Source organism: Halictus rubicundus, chromosome 6, assembly GCF_050948215.1.
Source record: "Halictus rubicundus isolate RS-2024b chromosome 6, iyHalRubi1_principal, whole genome shotgun sequence".
NCBI lineage: Eukaryota > Metazoa > Arthropoda > Insecta > Hymenoptera > Halictidae > Halictus > Halictus rubicundus.
In genome coordinates, this window is record NC_135154.1 from 35,288 (window position 1) to 51,226 (window position 15,939).

The following is a 15,939-nucleotide window of genomic DNA, read 5'->3' on the forward strand; positions in this document are numbered from 1 at the left end:
CCTAAGGAGCTATGGAGGGAACTCAGCACAGCAGGGAACTGTCAACGCGCTCTCGAAAGGCCATCTGGAAAAGGCTTGACAGACCAGAGAAGAAATTCGGTTTCAAAGCCTGGCAGGTTTGCCGGCTCCTAAACGCTAGGACTAAAACCAGGGTTGTAATGTTGAGCCGGCCGGACTGGCCTGTGAGGTATGCATTGACGTTAATGCGCCACGCGCAGTTCATATGGTACGGGCCTGAGGTGGCATGAGGTCCTGAACCGCCACGGGAGCAAGACGCGCGGCCGGGAAAAGGGGGCAGAGCCTTTGAAAAAGCCTCAAATCAGGCCAATTAAATCCCGTGCTTGATCTATATAATTTTCCAACGAGATAATTTTGTACACTTCCTTTATGAATAAAAGCTAAGTATCGCTAGAAGAAGGCACTGAATTTATTTACACACCTAGTAAATAATAAGTAAAAATTTTGATTTTCTACAATTCGAACTTTTTAAGTAGCCTTTAGTAATAAAATAATGCAAAAATGTAACATTTACCATGTAGCGGCCAGCCTGGGACATCTGGTTATGGCATGGGTACTGCTTTACGCTCTTGGAACGTGACTTTGGAGGTTTTTAGAAATTAGGTACGGAGTGGCCTTGTCACCGTTTTAGCTAATGTCCCATTCCTGTCCGTTCCCAGGGCGTAGCACTTGTATATAGCTTTCTAGGCCCATGCCATAAATCTGCCAGGGGTCCCATCCTGCCCTTCTCTAGTTTCGCACTTGACGATTGCCAGACGCCCTGGGTCTTTTCCAGGCTCTGGCAACTCTTCACCCGTGGTGAGTGGTTGATGGCCCTTGGTTCATCAGGATGGCCTTGGGGCCATCAGGATGTTCCTCGGTCCCATCTTCCACTTTCCAACCGTCCAACCCCCAATTGGTCCTCGTCTTGGCCAATCCGGGATATCTATCGGCATCCAGGGAAGGGAGGAAAATCCCGAAGTAGAGGGAGGATCTACCCTTACGTGGGTTCTTGGCTCGATCCTCCCAATCAATTGGCTTCCAAGCACGCTAGAGAAAACGACTTTTCCTAGCTGCTCTCCTGTACTCTATTCATTTTTGTATTCGGTTACGGCTCAAATCCATCTTTGTAAATACAGTCCACTGCTTTAGTTTTGTTACATTTGGTCTCCTTTCTTACAAGAGGAAACTCCCATCCTTAGTCGACACATCGCGTGTAAATCCACATCAAAAGCTCGAACATCCTTCGGGATAACCACGAGCAATCAACATTTGGTCCTTCGAGCCGGATACTCGAATAAGTTCGTGCTTCACGGAAGACAAGGAGTCTTGCTGCTGCCATTTCGTGTCCGACTGGACAATCCTCATTGGGCTGCAGCATTTTGGGACTACCAGGAGACTACGGGACTGTAGCTGCCGTCATCAAGCCTGCAGTTTCCAGGAAGGCGTTTGCGTGCCCAAGACGTACTTGGAACACGGCCGCTCTCTGGAACTAGCTGACTGCCAGGAACCGACGAGCATCCCGTGAGACGATCCTGCTGAAGTTGTTTGTTAGCGCTGATCCACTCCTGTCATTCTCCGTAAGTTTTTCCTTGGTTTTAACTTGAGTTCGCGATAGTGTACAAGTATGGAAGCTCAATTCAAAGGTTTAATTTCCGAACGCGGGGCCGCTAAGACTAAGCTGACAATTTATAGAAACTTGGTAGAGTCAGCCGATGTCAACGCGGACATCTTAGCTTTCGAGAAGCGCGTTCGAGTCATTGAGGGTCTATACGACGAATTTGATAGAATTCAAACACAAATTGAAGTATTCGTCGTAGAAACGCCTGCATTGGAAACGCATCTTGCCGAGCGTGACCAATTTGAGAACACCTTTTTTGGCACTCTTTCTCTCGCCGAAAGGCGATTGATTGCTGCTCGCGGTGAATTAGCAATTAATAGTGCGTCCACTATTAATCCCACTCCTACGCCTTCGGATTCGCACACCGCGATTTGTTTGCCCGTAATAAAGATTCCCACCTTCGATGGCAATTATAGTCAGTGGATTCGATTTCGGGACACTTTCACATCACTAGTTCACGACTGCGACAAATTGAACGACATAGATCGATTCAACTATTTAGTTTCTTCGTTGTCCGGTCCGGCTGCGCGAATACTAGAGTCATTTGGTGTGTCAGCCACAAATTACAAATTAGCTTGGTCGCGTTTAAGGCAGAGGTACGACGACCCTAAATTTCTAGTAGCCCATCATGTCAATTCACTCCTAGACCTCGAGCCATTATCTAGAAAGAGCAGCGGAAAGGCTCTTAGTGAATTTGTGGATAGCGCGGTAAACAATGTTCGCGCATTAGAGTCTTTGCTAAATCCAGCAGAAATTTGGGATGCACTCATTAGCACGTACTTAGCAAGAAAGTTGGATACCGCTTCGCTAGATGATTGGGAGAAACGCACTATGGAGTCAAAGGTCCTCCCATCTTTCAACGATTTCGCTGCATTCTTAGAAACGCGGTCGCAATACTTAGAGCGCAGGGACAGTAGCAAGCCATCCGTTGCTATTGCCGTTAGTGATCGCACTCCCTTCCCAAGGAACCGTGAAATTAGTAAGAAACCATTCGTAGCAACATCGCACGTCGCTAGCAAATCTAGCAAATGTGGGCTATGCGACGGCGAGCATGCGTTGCAAAATTGTACTAAACTATTAGCCATGTCCCATGTGGAAAGACATGCTGCCGTAAAAAGGGCACGGGTGTGTTTCAATTGTCTCGGTATGGGGCACAGCGTTAAGAGTTGCACGCGCGGCAACTGTAGAAAATGTGGTAAGAAACACCACACATTGTTGCATCGAGAGGAGGCCATTTCTGTTCCTGAGCATCAAACAGAAGAATCTCCCTCCTCATCTCATGTAGGGCACGCATGCCACACTAGCTCGGCAAATCTTGAAGCCGAATATGTAGTCCTTTCTACCGCGGTGGTTTACGTCACGGACAGTAAAGGTAGAAAGCACAAATGCCGCGCGCTATTAGATTCGGGTTCTCAAATAAACTCAATCAGTCAGAATTTGGCACAAAAACTAGACCTTCCACATCGTACAATAAATACATCTATTAGCGGGTTTAACAGTTCAAAGACCAGAATCAGGTCATCAATAGAGTTAAAAATGTCGTCCATCCGCGGTAATTTCTCGTCCAGCCTGTCATGCTTAGTGGTCCAGGACATTACCGAAAACATGCCGAATGTGCCATTGCACAGATTCAACGTTCCCGTTCCTCCTGGGACTTATCCCGCGGATCCCGAGTTTTATTCATCGGGTAGAATAGATTTGTTAATTGGTGCAGGTATCTTTTGGAATCTGCTGTGCGTAGGCCAAGTCAAAATCGGGCTTGGCAACCTAGCTTGGCAAAAAACTCGTTTGGGATGGATTCTGGGAGGCCAGCTTTCCTGGTCAAGCCCAAAGGACAAGTGTCGTTCAGGTCGCACTTGTAATCTGATTAGCAACACCGAATTGCATAATTCCATGACTCGCTTCTGGGAAGTAGACGAGGCTTGCGATAGAAAGCCGGTAGTTTTAGAGACGGATATTTGTGAGCAGCACTTTGTAAAAAATACCACGCGAGATGATCACGGTCGGTTTATCGTGGCAATCCCATTCAATAATCGACTACTAGAATTAGGAGAATCTCGTGCTCAGGCCGAAAGGCGTTTACTTAACTTAGAGCGGAAATTCCGCAAAAATCCGGACCTTCGCACAGAATATTCAAATTTCATTCGTGAATATTTAGAATTAGGCCACATGAATAGAATAGATGAAGTTTCCGCTGCCACAATTTCCAATTGCTTCTATCTGCCTCACCATGCGGTCTTCAAGGACTCTAGTACGACCACTAAGCTTCGCGTAGTTTTCGACGGCTCGGCGAAATCGACAACAGGGATTTCGCGCAATGATGCGGAGTTAGTCGGTCCGATAGTACAGGACGAGCTTTTTAGCATCCTATTGCGTTTTAGGAAATTCAAAATAGTTCTATCCGCCGACATCGCCAAGATGTACAGGCAAGTTCTAGTTAGAAAAGAGGACCGTAGGTACCAATTGATTCTTTGGCGGTTTAGGGAAGAGGATAACATAGATACCTATTCTCTTAACACGGTAACTTACGGTACGGCCTCCGCCTCATACCTGGCAACCCGCGCTCTACATCAAGTAGGCATAGACTGCGCGCGCTCATCTCCCCATGCTAGCGACGTAATATTACATGATTTTTACGTCGACGATTTGCTCACTGGTTGTGACACGGTAGATGAAGCCATCGCATTGCGTGAATCGCTCGAAAGGATCCTAGCCAAGGCCGGTTTTTCCTTGCGAAAATGGGCAAGCAACGATCCTAAATCAATTGGACACGTTAGCGGCGTGACACAGAACTTAGAATTTAGAATCTTGGACAAAGAGCCGAAAACACTCGGGTTATTGTGGTCCGTGTCCTCCGACCAATTATCTTATAGTGCGCAAATTAGAAAACATACTAGAATCACAAAGCGTAACATCTTGGCTGAAATAGCGCAAATATTCGACCCCTTGGGCCTCATCGGCCCTGTTATAGTTAAATCAAAGCTTTTCATGCAAGAACTTTGGCAGATGAAGGTTGGTTGGGATGAAACCCTCTCCCAAGATCTTCATCTGCGATGGTTGAATTTCAGAACTGAACTAGATGAACTTTCGTCGGTCAAAATTCCTCGACTCGCTCTGTTTTCGAACTTGGATATAGAAATCCACGGTTTTTCAGACGCGTCGGAAAAGGCTTATGGGGCCGCAGTCTATGTCCGTTCGCGTAGAAGCGACGGCACTTGGGTCGCGCGGCTATTATGTGCGAAGTCTCGGGTCGCGCCATTGAAGAGCGTAAGCATTCCCAGATTAGAATTGTGCGGTGCGTTGCTAATGGCCCAATTAATAGAAAAGGTTAGGCGATCCCTTCGCATTGTCTCTATGCGTGAATATTGTTGGACTGACAGCCAAATAGTACTTGCTTGGCTTGCCGAAAGACCGTGCCGATGGAAGGTATTTGTTGCCAATCGCGCTGCCGAAATTCACAAACTCAATGCATCTTCGACCTGGAAGCATGTACGTACCGCGGATAATCCTGCTGACATTTTGTCTCGCGGCTCTAGCGCACCCTTGCTTATAGGGCATGATCTGTGGTGGTATGGTCCAAGCTGGCTATCGCTGGACGCCAAGGATTGGCCCATACCGGACGCTAGTATAGTTGACGTGCCTGACGCTCGCCCCATGTCTATAGTTCAGTTGAGCGTCACCACAAATCGTAGCCCACTCATAGTAAAATTATTAGAGAGATTTTCTTCGTACGACAAGCTACTTCGGGTCATAGCATACCTATTTAGATTTCCAACAAACTGTAGAAATGCACACGGCTCTTCAACGGGTCATCGTGGCTCTCCATCCGTTTCGGAGTTGATTTCGGCCGAACGGGTCTTGATTCGAGCTGCCCATGCCCATTACTTTGACAGTGATTATCGCAGCCTGGCGCAACAAAGGGAAATAAACAAAAACAGTCCCCTAGTATCTTTGCACCCCTATCTTGATGAGCACGGGCTCATTAGGGTGGGCGGCAGATTGGAAAATGCTCCTGTTCCGTATGAACAGAAACACCCCATAGTTATACCGAAGTCGGGTCCACTGGCGGAATTAATCGTCCGCAGGGAACATTTTCGTCTATTGCACGCCGGAGGTCAACAAACCTTAGCCTCTCTTCATTCAAGATATTGGATCATCTCAGGTAGGCGGATTGTTCGAAAGGTACTGCGTCGCTGCGTCACCTGTTTTAGGACAGGTCCCGTCAGCGCGCAGCCCCTGATGGGCAATCTACCTGCCGACCGGGTTACACCTGCTAGGCCTTTCCATACCTGCGGAGTCGATTATGCCGGTCCTTTGCTAGTGGTTGACCGCGGACGCTCGCGTACGGCTCGGAAGGCGTACATCTGTATTTTTGTTTGTATGGCCACAAAGGCCATTCACCTAGAACTCGCAGTTGACCTTACTACGGATGCTTTTATTAGCTGTCTTCGCAGATTTATTGCTCGCCGGGGTAAATGTAAGGTAATTCACTCCGATAACGGGACAAATTTTGTTGGGGCTAGGAATGAACTTAGAGAGTTGGGTGCATTAATAGGCTCCGAGGCACACAATTGCACAATATCTGCGTTATTGGCAAAGGAGCAGATAGAGTGGCGTCTTATACCACCTCGTGCTCCTCACTTCGGTGGCTTATGGGAGCGCGGCGTCCGCTCGGTCAAGACGCACCTAAAACGAATAGTGGGTGAGCAGCGGCTCACGTTTGATGAACTGTACACGTTGCTTACTCAGGTTGAAGCTTGTCTAAATTCCCGCCCAATACATCCATTATCCGCTGATCCTTCCGATCTGAATCCTTTGACTCCCGGGCACTTCCTTATTGGTGATGCGTTGACCGCACTTCCTCAGGTCGACCTCACAGCTGTTCGCCAGAACAGGCTTTGTCGGTTTCAGCTAGTACAACAAATGCTGCAACATTTTTGGAAGCGCTGGTGCCGGGAGTATTTGAACGGGCTGCAGCAGCGACATAAATGGAAGGTCGACTCTCCTGTCGAGCCTAGGACTGGAGCCATGGTCCTCATCCAGGAGGACAACCTGCCTCCAATGAAATGGATGTTGGGACGCATTTTGGAGCTTCATCCAGGCCAGGACGGGAAGACACGTGTTGTTTCCCTTCGGACGGCGTCTGGCACTTTGAAGAGGCCCGTCACCAAAATTTGTTTTTTGCCGATCGCGGAAAATGATTCTGAGTCCCTTTTGTAATATTTGATTCAGTTGATCACTGTATATACTTCGTTCATTGTATTAGTTGACATCTTATATCCCGCTTTTCGTTTCCTTAGTATCTTGCGTGTATATATGATTTAGTTTAAATGTTACTCAATGTATATATTTCGTTCTTTGTATTAGTCGACATTTTTATGTTCCGCTTGTCATTTCCTTTGTTAGTATTTTGCTTTGCGTTGTTCTTAGCTCTTAGCTCCTAGTTCTTAGTTCTTAGCTCTTAGTTCCTTGGTTATTCTATCATGCTTTCTTGCTTTGGTTTTGTTGTTAGTTATCAGCTGTTCATTGTTACCTTTGTAGTCACTTTTGTACGGTTCTATCCTCCCTCCCTATTAGTTGCCCATTTCGATTGAACTCCGTGAGTTCAAGGTGGGCGGTATGTAGCGGCCAGCCTGGGACATCTGGTTATGGCATGGGTACTGCTTTACGCTCTTGGAACGTGACTTTGGAGGTTTTTAGAAATTAGGTACGGAGTGGCCTTGTCACCGTTTTAGCTAATGTCCCATTCCTGTCCGTTCCCAGGGCGTAGCACTTGTATATAGCTTTCTAGGCCCATGCCATAAATCTGCCAGGGGTCCCATCCTGCCCTTCTCTAGTTTCGCACTTGACGATTGCCAGACGCCCTGGGTCTTTTCCAGGCTCTGGCAACTCTTCACCCGTGGTGAGTGGTTGATGGCCCTTGGTTCATCAGGATGGCCTTGGGGCCATCAGGATGTTCCTCGGTCCCATCTTCCACTTTCCAACCGTCCAACCCCCAATTGGTCCTCGTCTTGGCCAATCCGGGATATCTATCGGCATCCAGGGAAGGGAGGAAAATCCCGAAGTAGAGGGAGGATCTACCCTTACGTGGGTTCTTGGCTCGATCCTCCCAATCAATTGGCTTCCAAGCACGCTAGAGAAAACGACTTTTCCTAGCTGCTCTCCTGTACTCTATTCATTTTTGTATTCGGTTACGGCTCAAATCCATCTTTGTAAATACAGTCCACTGCTTTAGTTTTGTTACATTTGGTCTCCTTTCTTACAAGAGGAAACTCCCATCCTTAGTCGACACATCGCGTGTAAATCCACATCAAAAGCTCGAACATCCTTCGGGATAACCACGAGCAATCAACAACCAAGATAAAAAAGATCATCGTTATCATGGTATATATATTATCGTTCAACGCAACGCGTTTCACATTGATTACATTTAAATACATTCAATTATTGCATAACGATTAACAACATGTGCGGTATACTTTCCTTTGCATTAAATGTTATCATTAGTGATGGAATGTAAAATTACTCGAATAGTCTCGAATGAATAATAGAAAAATACAGAAACTTTGGAGATTCGGACATATTGTGAATATTAAAAATTTTTAAGAATTCATGTATTTGCTGCACGCGCATTCTTTTTGTTTGAATAAGAAACACGAAGTTTACGTTCCATTTGTCTTTAAATACGTGTGTAGATGCCTTAGAACATTTACTTCTAATAATAAGGTGTATTTGAACTGAAAAAGGATTTTAGATTGTAACAGTGACAGTTCCAAAGATTGAGAGTGGAATCGATATCGACCATCCATCACTGATAACAGTTATCAAGTTTCAGAAAGAGCAAATTGTTAAAGGTACTTCTTGCTGACGTTGTCCAAAAAATGAATTTCATAATTTCTTTTTTAAGACTACACACTGTATGGTACAATAATTTGTAGTATTTATTATGCTACAAATTTAGAATATAGAAAATTTCATTTAATTATCCGATATTGTCACCAAAAAACAATTTGACGAAGATTAACATACATCCAGAAGAAAACCCCGAAAACAATTAAGTTTTTACGCGTAGAAATGTTCGTTAAAAAAACGAATGTTCCAAAGTTAACACGTTCACGGACAGTAAAAATTTCAGTGAGCTGCAGAAATAGACAGGCAATTTTTCTTGAAACTAGTTGTACTATCCAAAATCTGATTAGACATAAACAATAATAATAAGTTAACTGTCATTTGTATGTATATTAATGTCAAATGTATATTAATTACAAAAACTTAAGGTTGTATAAAATTAAATGAATAAAAATTGGCTTTAACATTTGAATGCTGTAGCATTCATGTCATTTTGCATCACTATGAAAATGAATGCTATAGCATTCACGTCCGCGAACGTGTTAATTATAGAGCAGGCCTGCTCAACGATGGCTCGTGGAACAGATGTGGCTGCTCCTCCTCTTCACATGCTCAGCGAGTCTGTTCCCACCATGTCCACCCCGACTTTTCTTTCGGCACAAGGCCCACGACCGCTGCACTGTCAATTTACTCACCATTACTACGTGTTCATGTGCATGTACATGCCGAAGGAAAAGTCGGAGTGGACATGGTGAGGGCTAACTCGCCGAGCAGGCGAAGAGGAGAAGCAGCCACATCTGCTCCGCGAGCCATCGTTGAGCAGGCCTGTTATAGAGGATAACACTGTAGCAAGTCTAATCACGAATAGAATACGACAAAAGTCAATCAAAAATTGAATCCTTTTATAATGACACCAACCACCAATGTGTTTCAATTTTGTAGAACAATTATGTTATATTCTATACTTTTAGTTTAATGAAGCCAACTAACATTTCTCATCATATATTACATATATGCAGTTTTCCATGTAAAAAGTTATGAAAATCATATATTTTTCAGATAATTTGACCAAGAAGTATCCTTAAGGCGAAAAGTCTCTTTCATTTTACCGATGGCGTTTCATTGATCCCAGTCCTGTTCATGATTGGAATCCATTATGTCATTTAATATTTTTGTACCCATCCTTTGTGTCTATATTATTGCATTTATATCGAATGTGGACAAATTTATTATTATTACTATTATTATTATTATTATTATTATTATTATTATTATTATTATTATTATATTATTATTTATGTAGTACAAACACGTGAACAGTCACAATAGTTACCCACCACACTCTTATAATGCAGGTCGTTAAAAACATTTAGGCAGTCAGAGTAATGTAGACAAATATTCTGTTTGACGGTGTACAGTGTTTACTCGATATATGTCCAAAACTCGGGTCTAGCCACAGACAAATATCGGCCAAGAGATACCATTCTTTGATCCACGCGACCTTACATTCCTCGGCAATCGAGGTCTCTCGAGCTTCTTGGCCCCTCACGAGGTATACCCCGCGACAGTGGGCATAGTTCTGGGACTTTTATCGGCTAGGCATTTGGGAGACATGTAGTGTAAACACTGTACTATGGTAACTGAAATTGTAGAAAACCACATTGATGTCAAGGTCAACTCTGAACAGGACAGGATTCAGCCATACATAACACACGATAAAATACATAATGTACACATAAATTACATAGATACAATTAGGCATAGTTCGGTTGTTTTATATACAAACTACAAGCAACACGTAGAAATCGTTTAATTCACCATGATGGAATGCTATATAGTAAATTCTCGATATTAGTCCCCTACACGGTTATAGCGAGGGACATATATAGAAAATCTTTGATTCACGCCGAACGTTGCATATGAATTACACACAGTACGCTGGAATCGTTGTAAATGACTCTACTCGACGAATATCCCTAACGTGAGACATACATACTGCCAGGGACAAGAAGGCTGACAAAATGTCTTTCTTCGATACAATGTTGCACGTAGAAAAGTACAATGAAGCTCGAGAGTCGCCGCCGCCGAGGAGTGTAACATAACATGGTCGGGTATACCGGTGTGAGACCAGAAAACCACTACAAATTCAATTACAAAACTTGTTTATTTTTCGTTATTTTTTATGAGACTTCCACCAACATATTCGTGGCATTATTCTGATTAAAATGGTTCCAAATATGATATCATTCCGATGATATTTACTCGTGTAATGAGCAACGAAAATTTCGAACGAAGAAAAGGACAGCGTATGGGAAAGAAAGAGACACGAAAAGTCACGGCCGCCGGCACAGTTCAAAGTCCGCGTAAGCACAGGCCTTTAAATAAAAAATTGAACTTCTTTATTATTAATTATTTTTTTATGAGAATTTCACCAATATATTTGTGGCATTTGTCTGATTAAAATGATACCAAACGTGATATGAGTTGGATCATATTTACACTAATTTTCCGTTAACGTAATTGTAGTGGGAAGTAACTTTCATCGTTCATTCACAAGTAAATATCATCGGAATTATATCATATTTGGTATCATTTTAATTACAAAAATATCACAAATTTGTTGCTGTAAGTCCCATAAAAAGAAATGAAAAATAAAGAAGTTTTGTTATTGGAATAGAGTGGCTGCTGATCTCACACCGATATACCCGACCGTATTATGTTTCACTCCTCAGCTGCGGCGCGGCGGCTCTCGAGCTTCGGCCTCGCACGGAATATACCTCACGGTAGTGTGGATAGTTCAAGGATCTTTAAACGTTAGCCTTTAGGGACTTATATCGAGAATTTACTGTATTGAGTAAGTCCGTTGTCTCGTGCCTCCTGACGAAATCTACATTTTTTTTTTTTTGCGTTTAGGAGTATTTCATTTTGGAACCAATCATATACGTGCCTGTAGTACTAATGTTCTTCATCACAATATTCACAACATCAATATTATTTAACTTTGTCAACAAGTCAATCCATTCACCCCCTTCGAGGAAGAGAAGCCAAACTTATGCTTACTTATTATTTTTAATTTCATTGATTATTGTTTCAAGCTTTAAATTTCTACATTTTTAACTGGGTAATTTGTGATACATTTTTATGTTGTAAAAAATGTAGTTTACTATTTTGGCAAATGGATTCGACATACCAAGAGTACCATTAGTACTTTCAACATAAAGATGTTATGTCATTTGGATTGCTAGCTTTGTTTAGTTTTATATGCAGCACACATTACATATATAACGATGTATTTAAACATTCAAAGTACAATTTTTACACACTTAATACGTACTTATAAGTAATACCACTTAAAATTAAAGAGTGCAAAAATATATGAAAATGAAAATGCATACTGTATAGAAACAAGCTTATATAATGTATTGAATATATTTGATAAGCTTTTCTTTTACAGTCTGTTTCTAGTTTTCCATTTAATGTTATACTTTATTTTTCTATGACATTTCTAATGAGATTATATACCATACCTATTATGCTGCTGTGTATATTTAACTGTGGTATTATATATAAGTACATACAAAGTTTACAAGAAAAGACAAATTTCACTTTTCTAGAAGTCTTGTACAATGAGTTTTTATACATTTCATATATTAAGAATATTATTTATACTACATAACAGAGAACAAAACTTTATTCGACTAATTGATGACCAGTTAAAGTTGTGTACAGGAACTCAATTGAAGTATGTACCTAATTGAACAGATAAGTAAGTTTGTAGTCACATGCAACAAAAATGTATTTTTGTATGATTAATGTATATATACTATTTGCAACTTTGGAATACTTGCATGTGAAAAAGTGTTACACGGCTTAATGTAATTTCAAAACTTAAATAATACTTTATCATGAGTATGTACAGTGAATTCGCGATATTTGTCAGCAACATGGGTCTTAACGTCATTTATTCTCCTGGAGTCATTATTCTTTGATCCACGCCGTACGTAGAAAAGGACAGCGATGCTCGCCGCCAAAGAGTGTAAGTACACTCGTTCTATTAGTCAAAGTCCTTTTATTAGTCAAAGCCACAGCGGCAAATGCTGTCGACGAGATCCTACTATCCTTTGATCCGCGCCGAATGTAGAAACTCGAGTGGTCTCGGTTGCCGAGGAGTGTAAGCATAATAACAAAACTTCTCTATTTTTCATTATTTTTTATGGGACTGTCACCAACATATTCGTGGCATTTTTCTAATGAAAATGATACCAAATATGATGTAATTTACGATGACATTTACATGTGTCATGAACGATGAAAGTTTCGGACGCAAAAAAGAACAGCGTATGGGAAAGCAAGAGACGCGGAGAGTCGAAGTTCTTTTTATTAATTATTTTTTTATGAAAGTTTGACCAACGTGTTCGTAGAATTTTTCTGATTAAAATGATACCAAACACTGTATCATTTGGATCATATTTACACTAATTTTCCGTTAATATAATTGTAATGGGAAGTAACTTTCATCGTTCATTGCACAAGTAAATATCATTAAAATTATATCATATTTGGTATCATTTTGATTACAAATATGCCACGAATATGTTGGTGAAAGTCGCATAAAAATAATAAAAAATAAAGAAGTTTTGTTATTGGATTAGTAGTGGTCTCCTGGTCTCACACCGATACACCCGACCCGTATTATGTTACACTCCTCGAGGACTGAGGTCTCTTCAGCTTCTTAGCCCCTCACGGGGTATACCCCGCGGTAGTGGGGATAATTCCGCGACATTTATCATCCAGACCTCAGAGACATATATCGCGGATTCACTGTATACCCTTGTTCGAATTAGAATTTAATCAAATTGTTAAGGCAAATAATATTTTCTATACAATGGTTTTAACTTATCATCTAATGTTCGAATAAATTCTTACTCGTCTCTGCTACGTACTATTTGGAAATTGAAGCCAGATTAATGAACTAAATGTCACAAATGTTTAAGGATATTTTACTATCAATTTCAGACACATAACCCGATTATACTTAAATCTGTCTCGTTCATTGAAAGATTCGCTGGCAATTTTGTATGATCCACAATAGACATAACAAATCTGCAACATATAAGAATTGCACGCACAATTGCATTCTTCATTCCACACCAGTAAGACGCTGGACAACAGAGTCATCATTTTTCTAGTTATCGATACATATACACAAACGCGTACGCGTTCGTCGCGTTTACAGAAAACGTTGCTAGACTTGTAAGACTCAAAATAACGAAAATAAATTAAGCTAAATAAACTTAATATCTTCTATTATATGCTCTATCGCATTGTTCATCGTTTACGAATGCGGAGATACACTAATTAAAAAGAGAAAATAACAGTAATCACGCTGATCATGATTAAATTCAATCCGTCGTTTTTTCAATTCTAAACGACGAAATAAATATTGTTACATAAACGTATACACATGGAATACTTATAAAAGTCGTAGGTAACTACGAAGGATATTGAAAATTGAAATAATTATTTTGGAGATAACACTTTCGCTTTTCAAAAACTTAATCAATGACTTTTACTCTCGCTTTGGTTACAGTTATAAGTACCCAAAACATGCAAACAGAGTGGCCATTAAAATCAAATCCTGTATAACTATACATTCCATTTAAGATTTGAGTGTATTCAAGTCGATGGTATTGGTGAAAATAATCCAACTAAGAACAAGAATTCGTTTGAAGCGTTCCACTACACATAAACGGAATAAACGTAAGACTGTTCATACGAATTACTATATTGATCTATTTTTCGCCAGTATAAGTGTTGTGTATGTACAAGTCCTTGGGCGACAATTTATATTTTTTCTGATTTTTCTTTTTTGGTATATATATATATACACATGTATGTATTTCATACCGCGAGGTTTTATACGGCAATTATGCTTAGCCATTAAACCGAGGTTTCAGGAATATGCAAACGTGGCTTAAATAGCACACGTAATAGTATATAATGTTGCACAATGTACAATACGACACATAAATTGTTTTACATAGAAATATTCAACAAGTTATACATCATATATATTCGTCAGTACGAAAGCGTTTTATATTGTTTTTTTTTTGTTTTCCTTTGATGTAAGATTCACGAGATGCTAACGAAATAGTTGAAACCTGCGATTACGCGTAGCTAACATTCAAATAATATAATGCAATTAAATTACTAGATTAGAAGAACATTCTCCTTAAAACGTGACGGCGTTCAAAACTATCTCTGATGTTTACTACAATGCAAAAATCGAATGTGCTCGTATGTAGCGAAGAAATGGAACAATGTAATTATACAGGATGGTTCACCAGATATTACCACCTTAATTTTCGACATTATTATTAGTCACAGCGAGAAATGTTTGGATGAGATTAAATGGTTTCAAGGGATGCACATACTGGTATTATTAGATAATTTTTGTAGGCGGACGCGTCAAGGTTTTATGAAGGTCAATTTTGAATTTTTCCAAGTATTTTCTTATGCACCAATCGATGCAGCTTTTTATTCTCTAGAGAAAAGTGTTAACCTATGTATGTCAAAAATGTTACCATTAGTTTGTAAGAGAATGAGATTTTCTTAGGAATATTTAAACTAGAATAATACCTAAAAAATAATTTTTCGACATACATAGGTTAATAATTTTTTATAGGGAATAAAAAATTGCATCGATTGGTGCATAAAAATATACAGTTCCATTTAAAAAGTCAAAGTTGACCTTCATAAGTTCTAGACACCTCACCCTACAAAAATAACACCAGTATGCACATCTCCTGAAACCATTTAATCTCCATCCGAACATTTCTCACTAAAAATAATATTAATGACATAAATCAAGGTGATAATATCTGGTGAACCAGCCTGTATAATTGGAAGAAAGTAATAAACTAAAAAGGAACAAATTTCCATACCATGCCTGATGACAATTGTTATGCAATATCCTGCGTCGTGGAACGATAAAACTCGTCGCTGATGGAGCTTACTTCCGTATGACAACCGTGTCTGATTAGTTACCACTAGCACTATTAAGTACCAACAAACGCACCAATATTCACGACGGCACTTTTAGCTCTTATTTTGCCTACAATTATTCCACGTTTCTGCTTGTAGACTGATCCCATTTGCTGTACCGTTTGTTCTTTTCTGTTTCGTCAGTACAGGAATATTGAAGAATCATATACAGTTTATACATTGAACCGTGTTTCAGATCCGTCAGCAAGCATTAACGTAACCGTGCGGTTATTTATCCATATTAGGCGAGCTAATCGCATAGGATTTAAACGTGCTACATCATTAATCGGCGCGGTACTGTATGACTTAACGCAACGCGTTTGCGAATTTCCTAGACCAAACATACCACTACTGGTTTGCTGGAAAATGTTAAATGTTTTCAATGAAAATACAATATGGTGTTGTATTATGATCACTTAACTTTCTTA

At 40.6% G+C, this 15,939-nt stretch overlaps 1 protein-coding gene and 1 long non-coding RNA gene across 5 annotated transcripts in view; one reads left to right on the forward strand and one right to left on the reverse strand.

Annotated features, from left to right (window-relative positions):
• The first annotated feature begins 408 nt into the window (after positions 1 to 408).
• Positions 409 to 13,101, forward strand: LOC143354921 (uncharacterized). Its single transcript, XR_013082418.1, has 2 exons — positions 409 to 521; positions 7,964 to 13,101. It is a non-coding gene; the product is annotated as an uncharacterized LOC143354921 (long non-coding RNA).
• The window catches only part of Rbcn-3b (WD repeat-containing protein Rbcn-3B), a 40,952-nt gene continuing 37,153 nt past the window's right edge, over positions 12,141 to 15,939 (reverse strand). For all 4 annotated transcript variants that reach the window (XM_076789287.1, XM_076789285.1, XM_076789284.1 and 1 more), the window contains one exon: positions 12,141 to 15,870. In XM_076789287.1, coding sequence (XP_076645402.1) covers positions 15,685 to 15,870 — 186 coding nt within the window. In that variant the 3' untranslated portion in view covers positions 12,141 to 15,684. The remainder of the gene's footprint in view (positions 15,871 to 15,939) is intronic.